A 14,705-nucleotide genomic window follows, 5' to 3' on the forward strand; every position below is an offset into this window, starting at 1 on the left:
CTCCTGTGGCTCTTTCACAAGGAGATGCCCCAGCCCAGGGGCTGCCTCCAAGGTCTGTCCTGGGGGGAGAGGGGGAGGTAGGTCCAGGAGCCCATGGGGCTATGTTATTTAATTGGGTAGGGGCAGGGCCTAGGCATCAATATTTTTCCAGAGCCACCCAGGTAAGCCCAGGTAGAGAATTATAGCTGTAGGGACAGGAAAGTAAACGCAGGATCACCCCTCCCCCTCGCCCCACCCAGCACAGGGTACTTCCCCAGGGAAGGCGGGGGTGGGGGCTGGCATACTGGTTCTGGGGAGTCTTCTGGTTGTGGTACCTGTGGAAGCCAGCTGTTCCTAGATGCCTATGCATGTGGCCAGTGGCCAGAGTCTATGGTCTGTCTCAGGGAGATCACTGGGCCTCCTCAGCTGGCTGCCACACTCCTTCCTGACTGCTCCTCTGTGTTGACACTTGGTCCTGCCTCAACTACTCTGCTGACCACTCCACAGCCTGCCCGAATTTCAGGACCCACCTCCTGACTGCCCCTTCCCGCCCGAGTCCGCTTAGCTGTATGCTGGGCCTGTTCTCCGGGAGCTCACAGTCTATGGGAGACTGTCAGTCAAGAAGAAATGGAAGCAAGGCTGAGTAAATGATAACTATGCATGGCTGGCGCTCCAAGCAGCATCCAAGGGGTGAGGAGACACCACCTCTGGTAGTAGTGGGGGAGGTGGGGCAGGACTTATTCTCCAGATGGAGTTCTGACAGGCCTTCTCAGGGTTGCAGCCATTCCCATGGTCCTAGGCCTCCCCCACTCAGAGCTGTGGAGGCCCTGGGGAAAGCACTTGGACCCACTTTGCTCTGAGAGAAAGCCACTGGTGGGGGTGGGGAGGCAAGGACAAGGGATAGGGGCACGGTAAGGGAGGGGCTTATCCATATGATCCAAGCTCCCGAAGTTCCCGAAGCTCCAGGTGGTGTCCATCCCTGTGCTGCTGATGTGTTCCCCAGGCTGCTGCACCCTGGACAGTGCCTCCTAGCACCCAGGATGCCTTGGGCTGTGCACAGCTCCTGACTGGGGCCCCACAGCCCTAACTTCCCTGGCACAGAGCAGCTGGAGAGGGGTGGCAGGAAACAAGCCCAGAGGCCATTAAGTGGTGTGATTGCCATGGTTCCTGATCCAGTGCCGGGGGAAATAAATTTCATAGGGGATTTTCAGATTGGTGGCGTATGGAAGCCATTACTCTAACATGGAGAAGGGTGGGGACTTCATGGGGCCGTCCAGAGGGACGGAGCCAGAGCCATGGACTCTGCTGGCCTTGCTGCACTTACCTGCTGCCTGCTAGAAAGCCTGGTCCAGGGGACCGGAATCAAGGATGGGAGAAGCTGTGAGTCACAAAGAGAGCCCCCTTTACGACCTTGTTTGAGTCATTTTGTGCCTTAGTTTCCTAATCTCTAAAATGGGATCACGTTTCCTGTATTTTATAGTTGTGAGGATGGAGTGTCCAGTCTTTTAGCTGACACTGTTTGAGCACCTGCCCCCGTACTCAAGAGATGGTGTTTTAGTGACAGCATCTGTGTTAAAAAGACCAGGAAACTTGTGAGTGCTTTGCACTTGTGGGCGCCTCTGACTGGAGTGGCAGCAGGAGGGTCTCACTGGTAGAACCCCCATCTAGGCCATGGAAATAATAATACTATCCCCCACCTCTAATGTGTAATGGTGGAGGCTCACGGCTTCCTGCTGCCCCCAGCCAGGGGGCTCAGAGGGTGGGGGTGGAGGTCACAGATTGCAAAGTACCTGGCAATGTTGGGATGCCCAGGGCAGGAGGCTCTGCACCAGGGCCAGGTTTTAATGGGCACTGGGTAGTCTGTGGAACAAATGAGTGCATGAAATTAGTTCCCAGGAGACCAAGCACTTCTCTGTCAGTTCCCCTTTCTCCCTTGCCCAGAGGGCCCACCTTCCCTGGGTCCTTCCACACCCAGGCAGCCCAGGGCCTACTCTTCCCAGATGGAGAACTTTCACAGGGCAGGGGCTGTGTGTTAAGCACCTCTCCCAGCAGGGCAAGTAGTAGGAAACCTCATGTTAAATAAAATTCACAAAGTTGATGGGTAGCCACTCTGAACCCTGCTTTCTCACAGATGGACCTTGGGGACATGTGGACTGGGCTGGTAAACATAGGTCAGATGCCGTGGCAGGGGTGGCCCACAAGTCAGCACAAGGGGGACACGAGGGCCTGCTCCCCTCATCTCCCTGCTGTCGGTAGCCCGGCACCATCCACCCTCTGGCACGTGGAGGTGCTCCCTGCATACCTGGGGTTGGAATTCTGCCGGACTCCGTGTGGGAGAGCAGCCTGCCCTGGCGCCTGTGGCTGGTCTGGGTGTGTTCACGGGACTTCGTTGTGGGCAGAGCTCACCTCGCTCCTGGGCTTTGTGCCTGCCGCACCCTCTGTCTGGACTGCCCACCAGCTCTGCAGTGCCACCTTCACCTGGCCAGCCCCCCAGGTTGGGTCAGGCCCTTGGCATGCATCACTAGAGTCCTCTTCCCTCCACTCATCGGGTCTGGATCAGATCTGATGTCTGTTCTCCTTGAATTCCAAGCTCCTGAGGGCAAGGCTCACACCTGCCCTGATCACCACTGTTTCCCTTCCCAGTGCCCAGCCTGCAACCTGGCCCAGTAACCATCTGAATGAATGAATAGAGAGTACATGAGCTAGTGGGGAATTTGTGGAAGGCTGGAAACAACGTGCAGAATATTTTGTCAGGAATAAGCCCTGCTCTCCTTAAGCCAGCCCCAAGGACAACTCAGGCTCACCAGGCAGAGTGGCTTCTCTCGGCCTGGCCCCCTCCCTGGGGCTCCTCAGAAGGAGGGGCACTTGCCGAGGTGGCTGCTGAATCCCCCTCCTTGCTGCAGCTCTGGATGCCACGCAGCCCACAGAGGGGATTTGCATTGCTAAAGGATTCACCACAGAGCACCTGAGAGTAACCAGCCCAAAGCGTGTCAAGGCGGGTTGAGCACTCACATTCGATTTACATGCAGCTTCGAGGCTCTGAGAAGCTAGGTGCTAGCAAGAAGCAAATCCCAGAGGAAGTGGGCATCCCTCCTTCCAACCTAGTCCAGGCTCTCTAGGGGAGAATTGGAGGGGGCGTGGGCTTCACAGTGCTGAGACAACATGCCTATGGTAGGACAGCCCTGGAGGGGTATAAGGAATAATTTCCCAATTATTGGGGAGGCAGTAGGGGCTCGAATGTAAGGGCAGGCCCCTTCTCAAGCTGGAAAAGGTCGTAAATGAGGGGGTGGCCCTTATCTGCACCCTATTTCCTACTTTAAATCTTGGCCATTGGCATCCACCTTAAGATTAGGGAGACCCTAGAAGACACGCCCTGGTCTCTGGAGCCGTACTTTACTGGGTTCAAATTACAGTTCAGCATAGACTGGCTGTGTAGCCTTGAGTGTGTTGCTTCACCCCTGGGCCTCAGAGTCTTCATCCATGAAGTGGGCCTGGACTGGTCTGCGCCTAGCCGTGGGTGCTGTGTGACATCAGTGGGAACCACACACAAAGCATCCAGCATACAGTGAGTGCTCCACATCACTGGTGCTTTCCTTGGTGTTATGCCACCTGCTGAAGTTGGGAGGCCCTTTCCCAGCCCTGCCCTGCAGCTTCTCTCCCACTGCTGAAAGAGGTGAACAGGGTAGGCATCAGTCTGGTGAGGGCAGGAAGTTTGGGTAAATATATCCTGAGGCATTTCCAGAAGACTCTTCTTTGCCATACCGCAAGCTAAGCTCTGAAGGGAGCTTGGTGATGGGACCAGGCTACAGCCCCAACTTAAGGCAAGGGTCAGTAAAATGAGGTGAGGACTATAGGTTAGGGACGGGGTGGAGGAAATCCAGGAAGACTTCCTAGTGGAGGTGACTTGGTGGAAGGGACACAAGGCCAGAGAACAAAGCTGGGCCTGATAGGTTTAGTTATGGTCCTTGCTCCACCTCGTCTCTGTACCTGGATGTCCTCCGGGGCCCTGCCATTTTCCACAGGGAGATCTCTGTCCTGAGGAAGAACAGAGGATCCTGAGTGGGGGGGCGGGGGGGGTGTCTCTGTTCTCCTCAAGGCAGGAGGCCATGTCAAGGATGCACACAGAGGACAGCTATTTGTGGCTCATCGAGGATTTGACTCACTTTGGGGGGTGGGGAGGATGTGCAGGAGGGGAGATGGGGACGAATGAATCACAGAATCTGACTGGAGTAGTTGGTGACACATGGATAGAGCCTGTGTTACCACTTCCAATCAGGCTTCAGCTATTGGTATGGGGCAGGGATTGGCAGCTGAAGCTGCTGGTTTCCTCCCTGACCCACCTGGTGACCTCTCCAGATGCTTCAACCCTACTGTGCACCTCTTGAGACCAGGCTTGGACGTGGCTCCCCCGTGACAGCACAGGGATGGGCATACAGAGGCTGCAGCGATATATCCCCCTCCTAAGACTCAGCTTTGTTAACGTTGGTTTATCCATTTGCTAAATGGGCCTGAGTAGGGGTTACCTTCCCATTGTGCCCGACTCCCTGGGGAATATGCTGGAGAGAGAAGCAGGTACTGCAGACCTAAAAATGTCCACGATCTGTGCCAGTGACTAGGGCAGGTGGCTCCCAGCCTGGGGAGCAGACGGTGGATTCTGGGCAGAGTGGCTGGCAGATACCCTGTGTCCTTGGCTGGGACCCTTTGCTTTACTCTGGAGAGGCCTCAGCTGGTTCTTGAACTCTTCTTGTTCACTGCTGTGTCCCAGCTCTAAACTGCTGGGAAATTCACAAACAATGACACCTGGGTGTCGGTGCCCCGGAGATCCATGATCCTCACCCACCAGGGGAGCTGAGGTGGATGATCCAACTGCCACTGCAGTTTGAAAACCACAACTCCATCTGTCCACAGATGGGAAACTGAGGCACAGAGATGGATGAGCATGCACAAAGCCCATGGACTCAGGCGCTAGGAATCAGAATCCAAGCGTGTAGGAGAAGGCACCATGGGGCAGGGGTGGGTAGAGTCACTGGGGTGCCCCAGATGGGACAAGAAAACAAGAGATATGGAGAAGACAGCCCAGGTCTGGGCTACTCCTTCCCTGCACTTTCTTTTTGCTTCCTGGAAAAATTGGCTGCTCCAGCGCCCAGCCCTTCTGGGAGAGCCATGAATTATGCACAGAAGCCACAGGCCTGGGCAGGCCCATCATAAATGAACTTTAATAATTCATACGGAGAGGAGCCAGGGAAAGGGAGGGCCTCCTGGGCCAGCCCTGGGGCAGCCACTAGGCTTCCAGCCCCTCTGCAGCCTTCTATCAGCCCACCTGCCTGCTCCTGTGGCACGCAAGGTAGGGCAGGGTAGTGGGGAGGTCACCCGACTCTGGGGAGGTGCAGCCACTTAGCAAATGGCCTATTCTTCCCTGCTGAAGAACGAGAGCCTCCTCCCTCAGGGCTCATAGCCCCAGGCAGAGGCGGACTGTAGACAAAAGAGAGGATGTCTGGTGCAATGCTAGCTAACATAGTAGCCCCAGGAGGCATGTGGAGATCAGTTGCTGTTTGGGGGGCCCACTTAAAGTGGGGTGTGAAAGTGGACTTCACCAAGCAGTTGATGTGTGTTCAGAGACCTGAAGGCAGTGAGAGAGGGGCCCCCTGGACTTCTGAGGAAGGACCAATCGAGGCAGGGGGAACAGCATGTGCAGAGGCCTGTGCACAGAGTACAGGAGTCTATTCAAGCCCCAGCGAGGAGGCCAGTGTGGCCTGAGGAGCAAGGGCAAGGATACCACTGGGTGGATGGCCGCTGGACGGACTTTGCCCTTCCTGTGATGGCATAGAACTGCAGCATAGTGTTGAGAGAGGAAGGACATAATTCCAACAGGCTGTGCATGGAGGTGAACGGACCAGGAAAGGAGAGTGAGGGCAGAAGCTGAAGACCGGTGAGCTGACGACTGTATGTGTCCTAGAGAGAGATGGTGGCAACCCAGGGCAGGCTGTGGGCCAGGGAGGTGGTAGGCAGCGGGAAGATTTGGACTCTTTGTACAGGTGTGGTGAACAGGACTTGCTGACAGAGAGAAAGCAGATTCCAGATCACCCTGAGGCTTTGGGCCTGAACAGAGGGAGCTGCCATCAGCTGAGTCAAGGGAAGTAGGTGGTGAGGGAGAGAAGGGAGAGTGAGGATCCAGAGGGAGGTCGGGGAATCGGTTTTGGATCCATTCAGTTTGAAAGGCCTGTTAGACATCCAGGTAGCCATGGGACACCAGCAGCTGGACATTTGAGAACTGGGGTCCTGAAGAGAGGTGTGTGTCATCCTGACTGGCATTCATTAGCTATGTGACCTTGGGCACATCACTCAGTTGCTCTGTGCCTCAGTTTCCCCCTCTGGGGAGTGGGGTTGAATGACTGACTTGAAGATGAATCGAGGCAGTGCAGTGAGAGCCCTGGCCTATCACCACTGTGATGCCTGACTCACAGGCACAGGCCCCAGGAAGGAAGACCCCAGTTAGAGCCCTTGGGAAATGAGTCTCCAGATGGCCTGTGGAGGCCTCAGACCGCTCCTCCTTGGGCAAAGAGACACAAACGGAGATCCGGAGATCTGGAGAGATGAAGCACAGGGCTAGATGTGGGCCACAGAGCAGGGCTTGTTATACGACAGGGGCTGGGGGGAAGATGGCCTCAGAGCTCCTCCTTCCCACCCAGGCCATCACCAAGGCCCTCCAACATGAACTCTGGCCTAGGTCCCCATGCCTTCCCTGCCCCTTGGTGCCTTCCCCAGCCACTCTCCAGGTACTGCAAGGGCTGCTCTCATGGAGGCTGGAGCTGTCCCCCTTAGGCTCTTCTCCCTACTGCTGGAAAACTCCAGACCAGGTATGGTGAGCAGGGTCCTGCTCAGGAACCCCATGACTATGGGTGTGACAACCACCTCACTCCCAGAGAGATGAAAGGATGTTACCAAGGTCACAGAGCTAACCATGGCAGAAACTGATGTCAGGCTCAGGTGACCCTCCATGCTTTCCTAACCACTGCTGGGGAACCTCTTTCCCCTTCTCAGCCAGAACAACTCTGGCTGAGGCCTACATCGTCTATGGGTCCTTCCTGACTGCTGCTGCCCCTGTATGCCTTAATCCTGCACTGATGGTGGGGAGTGAGGCTGAGGTCTGCGACCATTTGCTGTGTGAGTCTGGACACTCTCCATCCCTCTCTGGGCCAAGTGGGCTGCCTGGTGCTCCCAGCCCAGGGCCATGCTGCTCTCTGGCTCCAGGTCTTCTCCTGCCCTCCCCCCACTCAGGCTGTTAGGAGTAAATACTGGGCTGGACCCAGCGCCCTAATTAAAGCTGGCTGATTGTTCACTGTTAGTCTGAGGGAGGGAGGCACAGTCTCGCTGCCTTCTAGCTGAGAGCCAACTAGAAGGAAAAGCTTTTTCCCCAGGAAAGATAGGGAAGGGACAGCCCGTAATTAATAACCTCATTAAGGAGCAGTATTTGGGCAGGGTCCCAAGATACACATAGTCGAGGCCGATGGATTTGGACTAATTCGAGCTTTGGCAGCACCAGCCCCTCCCCAGCTCCCCCGGGTCTCTGAGAATCGCTTGTGATAAGTGGACTGCTTTTGTCCCTGTGTGCTTGGGGATGGTGGGATGGGGATGGCATAGGGGGTCAGGTGCTATGTTGCCCATACTATAGGGGTTTCTTTAGCTGAATCACAAATCAGTTGAAGATGGGCCAGTTTCTTTGAGTCCTTTGCCTCAGTTTACCTATTGAAGGGGTGGTGGCTAGCTGGGGAGCCTCATTCCACCATGAATCAGCTGGTCCAGCATGCTCCCCACTCACCCCGTGCTGACTGGCCTCCACATCTGTAGGCGCTCTCATGTCCTTGGCCAGGAGTAGCTGGGCGCAGTTGTTCTCTCAGGAGCGAATGACCTTGGCTAGACTTTTCCCCTCTGCCATCCTTGGGAGGCTGCGATCGAATCAGGGTCAGGGGTTATACACTGGCTTTGAGCCCTGAAAAAGGCCTTTGAGGCTCAAGCATCTTCTCTCTTGAGCAGGCAAAGGGAAGTTTTCTCTGATCACGGGAGGCCCTGCCCTTCCCAGGGATTACACCTCTGTCAAGGTCTCTAGGGCAGTGCAGGGAGGGGCTGCAGCCCACCTGGAGGCCTCAGTCTAAGGAAGAGGCACAGCAATCCCATGCTTAGTGAGCTGCAGGTCTGCGGAAGAAGATTGGACTGTGGGTCTGTGCACATGAGTGTGTGGGGCAGTCATCATTGCTGACATTCCTTCCACAGGGCCCTGGTGTCCACCTGCCTCTTCTTTGGGTCCTGAGAGTAGACACGTGGTAAGCTTTATCTCCGTTTTCCAGATAGGAAAACTGAGGCCTAAAAGGACACATCTGGCTCAAGGCTTCAGAAGAGCCAGGGCTGGATCCTGGCACTCAGTCTAGGTGGAGAGGGACATTCACCCGAGTGGTCAGGGAGGACTCCCTGGTAGAGGTGGCTCTGGAGGTGCCACAATCCTGGGGTGCAGCCTTGAGTTTTCTGCTATTTACAGCAAGGCTGTAATCTAGGGGAGGGCTGGCCATGGCTGGTGCTCTGCTTCAGCAGAGGCTACAGCTGTTCTCTGAGCTTTGGGTGACTGTTGGGGGACCAACACAGGCCCTCTAGGCCAGGGTGGGGAGTGGCCCCCTTGCCCACTCACCAGTTATCTTCCCCTGGGCTGGGGTCAGCCTGACACAGGCCCTCTAGCTCACCTCTCTTGGGCTTTGTTCATGTCTGTATCTCTCCGTCTGTTTCTTACTACCCTTCTCCTGCCCTGTCTTTTCTTCCTTCTCCTTCAGAAGACTGCGAAGGCACTGAGGTGGGAGGTGGCAGGCCAGCTGAAATATAATCAGAATAATTAAATAGCAATTTATTTTAAATCATCGCCTCCCCCAGAGCTGGGAGAATAATTGGCCAGCCTGTCATGAGAGAAGCAGGAGACCTGTGGGCTGCCACCACTGCCAAGTTTGGTTCACATGCCCTTAGCAGCTAGTGGCCTCCACTGTGCCTGCTCCCCCACACCCCTCACCTGCCCCAGCCTAGTCCTCTGTTTTGCCATCTGCCCCTTCCGCTTCACCTACAATTCCACACTTGGCACACCTCCAACCCCAACATGATGGCTGCTCTGCTGAGCTAGTGGGGGGACAGTAGATTGCTCATAGGTATCCAGTGGAACCAGATTTATCCAGGCAGTCTGCCTGGTGGAGGCAGCCTACAGCTGGGCTTTGATGGCAAAATGCCTCCATAGCAGTGGTAAGGACGACACCGCAGAGGCAGATATTGGGAGGCCCCTATTAGGCCTTGGCCTCCCTGGACCTGCTCCTGTCTGCTCTGGAACAAATCCTGCCTCCTTCCCTCCTTGTCCTTCTGCAGGGTCCAGCCGCCCACACCCACCCATGCCCTCCGAGGGTAAACCTGCAGTGTCACCTGTCTCTGGTTTTTTGATTTGTTTAATTATAGATGAGTTTTCTGCATAATTTATTCCAAAAGCCTGGATTATACTGTACAATTAAATCACATTCTGATCAACAACTTTGCGTATAAAATTAACAACTGGCAACAGTTTAATCTGTGCTGCTGCATCTGCACATAGGCTCTTTCCTTTTTTCCCCTCATCCCTCTCCCCCTCTCCCCTTCTCTGGGCTTCTCCTACCCCCTCCCCCTGCCCTGCCCCTCCCCTCTGGGGGAGCCTGTGCAGCTCAGAGCTGGAGGCCCCCAGAGTGGGCTCTGTAGTTTGACCAGGGCCTCCCCCGGGTTCTAACTGGGGTCTCAGTGGTTCTGCCTGCCAAAGGGGGTCCTCATCCCCAGCTCCTCACCATACATGTGGATGACCTTGCTCCCTTGCCTGACAGTGACAAGGCCTCTTCTTTCACTTACTCTTCTCAGTTCTGAAGCGTGCCCTGGAGAGCAAGGCCTGGCATCCTGCAGCACCTCGGTCTTCTTCCCGCTGGGCTGCCCTCAGCCTGCCCTCAGCCTGCCAGGCCTGGGACGAGTGTACCTCTGCCCTTTGCCCACTCCTGGCCTCTCTTAGCCATTAGGGGAATCCTTTCTACACTGCCTCCCTCCACATCCTTCTCCCCAAGTGCAGGCATTTCTAGGGGATTTTATAAACACCGAGGGCTGTATTGGATGGGCTTCTAGCCCCCCGGAGTGCCTGGTAAGTATGCCAGACATCAAGGCTGCCACGTAGATTTGGCCATTGACACTATTCAGCCAGTCATTTCCCCTATTTACAGACCAGAATGCTAAAATTTGAAGGGAGCTCAATCCAGGGGCACCTGGGTGGCTCAGTTGGTTGGGCAGCCGACTTCGGCTCAGGTCATGATCTCACAGTTTGTGAGTTCGAGCCCCGCGTTGGGGGGCACAGAGCCCGACAGCTCAGAGCCTGGAACCTACTTCAGATTCTATGTCTCCCCCTCTCTCTGCCCCTCCCCTGCTCACGCTCTGTGTCTCTCTGTCTCTCAATAAATAAACATTAAAAAAAAAAAATTGAACAGAGCTCAATCCTCCCCCTCCCCCCAGGTCACACAGCCAGCCACTGGTGCAGGAGGCTGCCCAGAAGCTGCCTTGTCCTGGAAGGGTGGGGTCAGGGAGCTGATGGAGCCAGGAGGACAGGTCTGGCTTCTTTCTAAGTATGTGGCCCTGCACCCATCCTTGCCAGGGGCCTCAGTTTTTTAGCTTATGGAATGGGGGCCCAGTGCCTGCACCTCCCTGGGTTCAGGCACATGGAGGTTACAGGGATACAAGGCTCTGTCCTCAGCCTCTCCCTCTCCTGCCCATGCCAGTCATCCTGAGGGCTGCAGCCCCTGGCTGCACGTGCCTCCTCCCAGACACTCTCTCTCCTCCCTGTCTTGCTAATTTGGCACTTAGAGACACTTGGAGATAAGCAGTGTCATCTCGATGAAGAGCATGGAAAATCACAGGGATGTAGGGAGCCAGCAGGTGGGCCTACCCTGTTGGGAGGGTGACCCACGGGCAACACTGTCTGACCAGGGAAGCGTTGCAGAGCTAGGCACCTGGACCCAGGCTAAAGGGAGCCCAGACAAGATTTGGTCAGCTTGCCTTTGACCCAGCAGGTCCGTGGATCCTGATATATCCCCCATACTTCCAAATCCCCCATGCCATTCTGCTAGAAAGAGTATGACTGTATCTGGCTGAGGTTAGCCTTGGCTTGGTGGGTGGTTTCTCCAGCCTTCAGACAGGAACTCTATAGGTGCATAGTTGACTCCTGGCCTCATTAGTCCCTTTTGTCACCCTTTGGAGCCAGCACTGGTACCATAGCCAAACCCTGGAACCCACAGAATCTCTTCTCTGTGACAGTGAAATGATTTATCTATCATGTTCTTTTTATTTTATTTCACTTATTTATTTTTTTTAACATTTATTTATTTTTGAGAGACAGAGCGTGAGTGGGGGAGGAACAGAGCAAGAGGAATACACAGAATCTGAAGCAAGCTCCAGGCTCTGAGCTGTCAGCACAGAGCCCAGTGTGGGACTCGAACTCATGGACCATGAGATTGTGACCTGAGCCAAAGTCAGACGCTTAACTGACTGAGCCACCCAGGTGCCCCTATCATGTTCTTTTTAATACTGAGACATACATATTGCCTTCCTAATTGGGTTTGGTTTAGGTGAATAATTAGAGTAACTTATTTTCCCTGGCATTATGTAGCTGGGGCCTGGGGTCTGTCCGTCGGGCCCAGGGTGCCAGACCAAGGGCTAGAGCCACCCCTAGATCCCAGGAGGATGTGTGTGTCCTGATGTGTCATGGGTGGACCAGTCCCTGTGGCCTACAGCAGAGTCTAGAGCTGTTTAGTCTGGGAGTGGAAGTGGGAAGATCATATGTGCTTGTGAGCATGAGTGTGTGTGTGTGCGCGTGTATGAGTGTGAATGAGAGAGTGGGAGGGAGGAAGGGAAGGAAAGAGTGTGTGTGTCTTGGGAGGAATTCGACTTTATCCTGAGATTTGGCTCTTCTAAATTCTTTTAGTGTTGAAATAGTCTTTTTAGATGAAATGATGGTGATTGTAATAATAATGTGTTGTCTGAACAAAATAAAAACTTGGCATCCGTGTCTGTTCTTCCAATTAATTTTCTTTTACTTATCTGTGAGATCCTAGAATGAGAGACCTATAGATACAGTAGGAAAGAGTCAACAGCCTGGGGCTGAATCAGTGGTGTGCTAGTAAATGTTTACAAGTCACTTTCCAGGGGGAAAAAACTGTGATTTGTAGCATTTACTGATTTCTGCAGTATAAATATTCCCACTATGGCCAATTTCAAGTTCTCAAAGTGACAGTCCTGAATGCAGAGCAGGGAGGAAGTGCACACTCTTGGCCCTTGGTGACTCTAGCATATGCGTGCATCAACTTCTGTGTTCACTTCTTGGGTAGGTGATCTTGGGCTAGTCACAAAAAGCCCCTGTGTCTCAGTTTCCTCATCTGTAAATTGGGGATGATAACGTTTGCTTCTTTGTGAGGACTAAAGCGAGAGAGCAGGTGGCATGCCGGCACCATTCCATGTGCATAATGGGTGCCCTTGTACATATTAGTCCCAGGAAGGATTATGATTGGCATTCTTCCCCTAGACCAGTGAATGGCTGAGGTCAGGGCCAGGGCAGAGCTAATGGTTCCCTTTGGAGAGCAGCTCCTTGACCTCACCCATTTTTGTACCTAGCTGGACACAGGACTGTGCAGCAACCCATCTCAACATTAGCCCCCCTGGGGCTCCGTCTCAGGAGCACAAAACAGCCACCTGCCCCACTGTCCATCCACAGCCAGGGCCAAGCAATCAGCACCTGGTACACAGGCGCAGGGGCCAAGCGAGCTCTCCATTCTCTGCTGGGCTTTGCCCTCCTCCTGGCTAGCAGCTGATGCCTGATTGCCCTTTGTGGCCTGGTCTGCAGCCTGGCCTCCTCCTGGGCGTGGGGTTAGTTTTTTCCCCATGGTGGGGAGTGGAGGTGGGCATCAGGCTGTGGCTCAGCCAGCAACAAGCTGAAGCTAATACCTATTTCTTTTGATGTTGATTTTTTTTTTTTCCATCATGGTCCTGACATTCAGCTTGGCAAATTGCAATTAGTGATCCGCCTGCCTCCTGCTCCAAGTTCCCATGCCAACCGACCCGGGCACACACAATGGCACAGGCCCAGCCCCCCAGCCACAGGCCTGAAGATGGATGTGGGGCAGGGGGCTGGGGTGGCGGCTTAATCTCTTCTGACCCAGGGAGCTAGCAGAGTCCTGGCCCTGAGTGGCACTGGGGAGTGTAAGGGAGATAGCAGGCCCAGGGCCAGACACAACCTCCTGGATCCTATGGCTTCTGGGTCCCTCCTCCAGAGGCTGGGGGGCTGGTATCACCCAACTTGTATCTTGCCCTGTGGACTGTGCTTAACCCGTGGTGTATTTAAATCTCTGTGGTAACCCTCCTATGAGCCCTCCCTGGAACGGCCTTGTTCTGCATCTGGTGGGTTGAGGAAGTTGAGATGCCTTTTCAGATGCATTGGCGCAGAGGCCTGTGTCACAGCAGAGAACACCTTTGGAAGTGTGGAGAACATCTCTCTGGCTGGCTTTTGTCAAGGACCGCTATGATTTTGCTCACCTGATCTCGTACTGCCTGAAGGAAGGGTCACAGGTTAGAACCTGGGCCAAGCCTCTCCCCAGATGCCATTCCTGTTCATGCATGTAGGCTGAGAATACTGAGCTGTGTGGCCATCTGTCCATCCTGTCCACTCACAAATATTCCTGTGCAACACCCTTCACCACCTGCTTTCCTGTCCTTCTCATACCCTGCGAGGTGGCCCTAAATTATTCCCAATTTCTAGAGGAGGAAACTGAGACACAGATGGGGTAGTATGAGTTCACAGTAACACCAGTGTGAAGGAGACCTGCTCAGGCAGGTGGCTTAGGTGAAAGACTCATGAGGCTTGCCAGGCCTCCAGAAAGGGGTGGGACAGTCTGAACTGGACCTGTGGGTGGCCAGTTCATGCAGGGTGTGTACGTATGAGCTTCAGATAGCATCTGTTTGCCTGGGTGCTGGAAAGGTGAGGGCTGTCTCTGCCTCAGGTTCTCCAAATCCTTCTCAGTTGAGGCGTCCGGGGGGCTGGGAGGGGGGCAGGCAGGGATCTGCCCCAGCTACACAATGACTTGGTGGTGACAGCAGTGACTCCTGTTCCCTCCCCTTCCTCAGGCCCCACCCAGCCTTGGGGACAGGAAACTCTGAGATCCCAGCCCCCGCGTGGCTCACTCATGTCCCCCTCTTCCCTGGTGTCCAGAGTCCCCATGTTCAGAGCATCCACATCAAGGGCTAGCTCTTCACAGTGAAAAATAGTCTCCCTGCAGGCTTCTTGGAGCTGCTGGACTCCCTCAGTGCATTTAAACTACAATCTGCTCTCCTCCCCGGCTGTCCAACAGTACGTGAGGAGAGCCTGGGCCACCAGGTCTAGTCTTCAAAAGGAATCATAGGCTCACTCTGCTTCCTAGCCTCTGTTTCTCCTCTAGTGAAAATTGAGTTCTGAAGGAGTGGCTGCTACTGGTCATGCCCCAGGTCACTCGGTGCTGGGCTGTCCCAGCACTGTGAGGGGGGGCCCTCCTGACACCTTTCTCCTCTATGCACACAGGATGCAGCACTGGGCCCGGCGCCTGGAGCAAGAGATCGATGGCGTGATGCGGATTTTTGGGGGCGTCCAGCAGCTCCGTGAGGTAAGCCCTGGTACC

The 14,705-nt window shown here is 54.7% G+C and overlaps 1 protein-coding gene across 8 annotated transcripts in view; it reads left to right on the forward strand.

Annotated features, from left to right (window-relative positions):
- Positions 1-14,705, forward strand: part of CACNA2D2 (calcium voltage-gated channel auxiliary subunit alpha2delta 2) — a 142,195-nt gene that overhangs the window by 12,515 nt on the left and 114,975 nt on the right. For all 8 annotated transcript variants that reach the window (XM_058726801.1, XM_058726809.1, XM_058726804.1 and 5 more), the window contains exon 2: positions 14,609-14,690. In XM_058726801.1, coding sequence (XP_058582784.1) covers positions 14,609-14,690 — 82 coding nt within the window. The remainder of the gene's footprint in view (positions 1-14,608; positions 14,691-14,705) is intronic.

Source organism: Neofelis nebulosa, chromosome 4 (assembly GCF_028018385.1).
Source record: "Neofelis nebulosa isolate mNeoNeb1 chromosome 4, mNeoNeb1.pri, whole genome shotgun sequence".
NCBI classification, from domain to species: domain Eukaryota; kingdom Metazoa; phylum Chordata; class Mammalia; order Carnivora; family Felidae; genus Neofelis; species Neofelis nebulosa.